At 41.4% G+C, this 5,190-nt stretch overlaps 1 protein-coding gene across 1 annotated transcript; it reads left to right on the plus strand.

Moving 5' to 3' along the window:
• Positions 1-677: 677 nt before the first annotated feature.
• Positions 678-2,750, plus strand: gdf2 (growth differentiation factor 2). Its single transcript, XM_010797405.1, has 2 exons — positions 678-1,017; positions 1,831-2,750. Exons 1-2 carry the CDS (start codon positions 678-680, stop codon positions 2,748-2,750), a joined length of 1,260 nt encoding a protein of 419 aa, XP_010795707.1.
• The last annotated feature ends 2,440 nt before the right edge of the window (positions 2,751-5,190 follow it).

Consider the following 5,190-nt stretch of genomic DNA (forward strand, 5'->3'; position numbering starts at 1 on the left):
ACAGGTATTCTCTGTGTTAAGAGTTTTACTCGCTACAGGGTGTACTTTGAGGGTTTGTGACTCTGCAGACCGTTTACATGCAGAAAAACCTTCATAACACACAAGGGGACGGGTGATAACCAGAGAAGCATGACATGGGCCCTTTAATATTTGTATGATAATTCAGTTACTATTTTTCTGTGATCGTCACTTCTGATCTCATTATGGTATCATCACCTCTTATGTACAGGAGTATGATACAACACGAACTCTTAAGACATATTTTACAATGATGGCTGTAAAGAATGTTTTGTTTCTGTTGGCCTCAACACTTTCACCCTCAAGCTGGGAAAAGGCATTTGGTGGAAGCGTCTGCTTTTCAGTAACCTCACAGTTTCCAGTGCCTCCCTCATTATCGCTGTTGAGTGTTTACAGTGTCTTCATTAGCAGCCGGCCCTCTAATGATAACAATGCTTTAAAGAAGGCATCGCTGGTGGTGATAAGCCTGGCTAAGCTACTATTTTGGTTGACACGAGTCCCCGTGTTTACTCTGGGAGCATGGGAGCCGACGTCAGGACTGTGGTCCTTGCATTGGGGATCTCCATTTTCAAACCTTGCCGTCGCGAAGTCTCTTTTCAGGCTGGGAAGAAGGTAAAGTTTCTGCCAGTGGAGTGTCTTACAGAGGATCTCATTTCAAAATGCAGAGGTCCAGATCATTCCTGTTCCAGGTGTGTGTGGTGGTTTATATCAGCTCTTGCATCTGTAAACCTCTCAATAACGACATCCAGAGTGAGGAAGCTGAGGGACTCTACGCTCAGATGTCAGAGGAGGACCTTCTGGAGGAGGAAGAGTCCAGGATGGAGAAGCTCCTGGGAACCATGAAGGAGGGATTTCTGAGGAAACTCAACCTGTCGGACGTTCCTCAGGAGAACAGCAAGATCTACCCTCCTCAGTTCATGATGGAGCTCTACAACAAGTACGCCTCGGACAGCTCGGCAAACCCTCAGTCTGATGTCATACGAAGCTTCACTGTGCAAGGTATGCCAATACATCTGGACATGAAAGAAGTATGATGTGCAATAATCCTTACATTTTAGGAGGGAGACGCTACCTTCAAAATAAATAACTCTCATTGTGGTTTTCTACCCATTTAATCCATAGTGCCAGAGTTGATGGAATATTTTTAAATGTCCTACTTGCCAAACGTTTAATTTTGGTTGTTATCCATATTTGACATTCTAAAGGTTTCTTTCTCTCATTACAGCTACAGAGAAACAGGCTGGAAATCTGTATAAGCATTTTCTTGGCAAGTTAAATTAGTTCAGTTGGTTTTGGGGGGGATTACCTTTAAATAAAAAGCTTTAATCCAATGGTGCTCAACCTTTGGGCCTGTGACCCCTTTAAAAGTGAAGGTGTAATCTCTGTGTTCAAAACATTTTTGATTTGCAGAATTTTGCCTCTTTAGGTTATCCCTTGTTTGGGCCCCAATTGCTAAATATGGAACCATTGCCCTAGGTTAAGTTACCCAGGCAATTCCCATTATTTAGTTGCAACACAGTTATTTATAGTCCCATGATAACCCATGTGCTGCTGCCAAAGACTGAACTGTTCGTATGTTTCTTAAAAATTACCAAATGAAAATATTTTAAATAGTAATTCACTTTATTACAGATGTACTGACATTTGAATTCTTTCAACTTTTTTGTTAGAAGATATTGCCGGATTTAGTTTGTGACTGAATTCTAATATTACTCAACAAATTGAAGTTGTCTATTATGTACACGTGTATACAAAAGTTGTGTAATGGAAAATTAACAAACCATTCTGACTTCTTTGTTTTTTCTCAAACAGATATCCCTTTCTCTGTGACGAACAGCACAATGTCAAAGCACAGCTTGCACTTTAACGTCAGCATCCCCAACCATGAAAATATCACTTCTGCTGAACTGCAGCTGTTCTTCTACCCGGACTCCAGGTCAAAGGTCAACTCCCCAAATTCCAAAGCCACCGTCAAAGTCTATGAAGTGGATTACAACGATTTCACCTCCACCACCCAACTGCTGGCGGGCAAAGAGGTGACGGGTTCGGAGAGCACGTGGGAGACGTTTGATGTGACCACAGCTATTCAGAGATGGATCAAATTTGGCCACCATGCAATTGTTTTTGATGTAGTGGTGGATAGGAAGGACTGTGGGGCCTCTAACGATGGAGAAGAAGGAGCAGGATGTCTGAATATGAGCTTGTCTGTTGGAGATAACACTTCAGCAGCTTTGATCGTCTTCTCAGATGATCTTGGTAGCAGGAGAAGGGAAACAAAGAAGGAATTAAAAGAGATGATTCTCCACGAAGAAGAATCCATCTTGCACTCGGGCGCCGATTGGTACAATGGAGATGAGCTTCCCAACGAAATCCCGGAGGCTCAGCACCCACGGAGAAGGAAAAGAAAGGCAGAGAGGGAACACTGCCAGCGGACCTCTCTCAAGGTCAACTTTAGAGACATCGGATGGGACAGTTGGATCGTGGCACCTCCAGAATACGACGCCTTCGAATGTCGGGGCCTGTGTTACCAACCGCTGACGGGTGAAATGAAGCCATCGAAACACGCCCTCATCCAGGCGCTGATGAACATAAGGAACCCGAAGAAAGTCAACATGGCGTGCTGCGTCCCCATCAAACTGGACCCCATCACGGTCATGTATCAAGAGAACGGACGCCTCACTATAAGATATCTGTACGAAGAGATGAAGGTGGCAGAGTGTGGCTGCAGGTAGTCAGGAGGGGTCGGTTTACTCTGTTGGTAGTGCAGGAGATACTAATGGTTTAAAGATTGCTTTTCATTGAAGTCAGTCGGATGGTGTTGCCCTCCATTGGGAGAAATGTACCCCAGATATAAGAAGAAGAAGTAAGAAAAAAATGTGTGCAGAAGTTGCAGTACCAAGTGGCCTCTTATTACTTAATAAATAGGTAGATTAAAAATATCCAACTATTCCTCAACCCACATTTCAGTACAAGTTACATGAGTGACATTTTATAACATGACTGACCGCTAATAGTTGTTAAGATATTTTATATTTCAACACTGTACTGGACAGATTTACTGACATGCCTAAATAGCTTAGTTGGTTTTGTTTTGTTTTGAAGCATTTCACGTGATTTGACACCACCAGGCAGAACAATGGAATCTACATTGTGTATTATTTAATAATGGTTATATGTACATAAACGATTAATCGTACACTGTCTTTGATGAATGTGTTTTAATAAAACTAATGAAATGTATTTTTTTAGCGAGTGAGAAATCTAAAAGAGAACAAAGATAATATGAAAAAGGGAAAAAAGAAAGAAAACATCCGATTTTTAACGATTTTTAAAATATAGCTAAAACAGATTTATCAGTAATATATCAAAGGTGTGTTTTCTTCCATGAGAGTTTTAATTTCCCAATGCAGCCTGAACACATTATGCATTACCACATTTTTTGGTTTACTGCCCTGTCTTTCTCTTGGTTTTTATGTAAAACTGTTATTTACCATTGTAAACAACTGTAATTTGTTTAAATTAATATATATTCAGCAGTTGTCTGTGAATTACCAACATACAGTATGACTTGTAAAGAGTTTTTATCTTGCATGCATGCTACATTGCTGAGTGGAGAGTTTTTATTGTACAGTGTGTCTCATGATGTCTACATTTTGTTTTTGAGGCTTTTGTACCCTGAAATTAATAAAAAATATTTGTCACAATATGACATTTAATTTCTGTTATTTTTCCTGTATGGTGTTAAAATAAAAGGATAGAAAGAGAGCAAAGCTAATATTTATTAACCATGTATATAAATACAGTGCATGACATTAAGGATTTTGGGAGATGGCCCTGTGGGCCATCTAAGCTAATTTACAGATGGCCCTGAGCCCAATAGAGATTGCCCTGAAAAATGCGTGCGGACGAAATGCCACGAAGGGTTTGGGGGGCCTCCCCCTAGAACATTTAGATTTTTGCAGGTCTTACTGTAGATGCTGTCTGGTGCATTCTCTAGACTGAATTATAAGATGAACCAGCACAATATTATATTGTACAATTTCAATTGTATTCTTCATTTCACTTGTTTGTTTGTTCTTGTTTGTGTTTGCTCGCTTGCATGCCCTGCATAGCTATAAGAAATACTTAAGTTGTTGGTCAAGACACTTTCCATCTGATGAAGGCAAATGCCTTCATCAGATGGAAAAAAGCAGAAAACATTACATTCAGTTGTAACTGCCTAAACAAACATTATTTACACTATTATGGCCCCTGTCAAAAATGTTTGTGATGTTATCTCCTGTAAGTTGGTCGAACGAATGCCTCCTCATCCGGAAGCTGACCGAGCAGACCCGAGCAGCAGTCGAGAGGAGCCGAGCGCATCCGCGAAGCATACAAAATAGCGACGTCAGAGTTCCCGTTGGCCGGCAAATCTAAATCTCTTCGGTCACAATAATTTCCCTTTAGCACAATACCGCTTCAGTTGCGCCACTTATGTGACAGACAAGAAGAGTATGTGACAGACAAGAATAGTCCATTCTAATGTCTAACACTTAATGTTGGGAAAGAGATGTCCTGTATGGGTTGATTGTGCGTTGATCTGTTGGTAATGCCTCGGGGTTCCGGTGGGCATGTAAACAAATGCATAATGCTGCGCTATACTTTGTGGCCTCACCCAGTTGCATAGCGACACTTATTGTTTAGGTGTCTTTTAATAAGCAGGTAGTCCTATCATTAGCTAGAACTAGCTGGATCTGATCAATATGGACATAAACACGAGTGAAGTCTAATCTGACGGGAGAGAGAAATCAGCTGCTGCTGACGAGTCGACACACAGCACTGCATGATCACATGCAGCGGTGAGCGGACAAAACACACACTTCAGGTTAGAATATCACACGTAGCTATTTTAATTACCTCTCAAACTACCTAAACTAGTTATAGATATGTTTAGTTTTACTGTCGGGTCACTCATTACTGGATCCGCGAGCTGCTGGCATAATAGATTGCCCGATCGGGCACCAGCAGGTGAGGCTTCATTGCCCGAGCTAAATACTAGATGGCCCGGGCCATTGGGCAGCCCTTAATGTCGAGCCCTGGCAGTAACGCACCCATTTAAATCACATTAACTATAACGGCGTTACTGAATGGGAATAGGTAACTAGTAACGTTATTAGTTACCGCAAAAGGTAG

This window comes from Notothenia coriiceps, unplaced genomic scaffold, assembly GCF_000735185.1.
Source record: "Notothenia coriiceps isolate Sejong01 unplaced genomic scaffold, NC01 NC01_scaffold00037917, whole genome shotgun sequence".
Taxonomy (NCBI): Eukaryota; Metazoa; Chordata; class Actinopteri; order Perciformes; family Nototheniidae; genus Notothenia; species Notothenia coriiceps.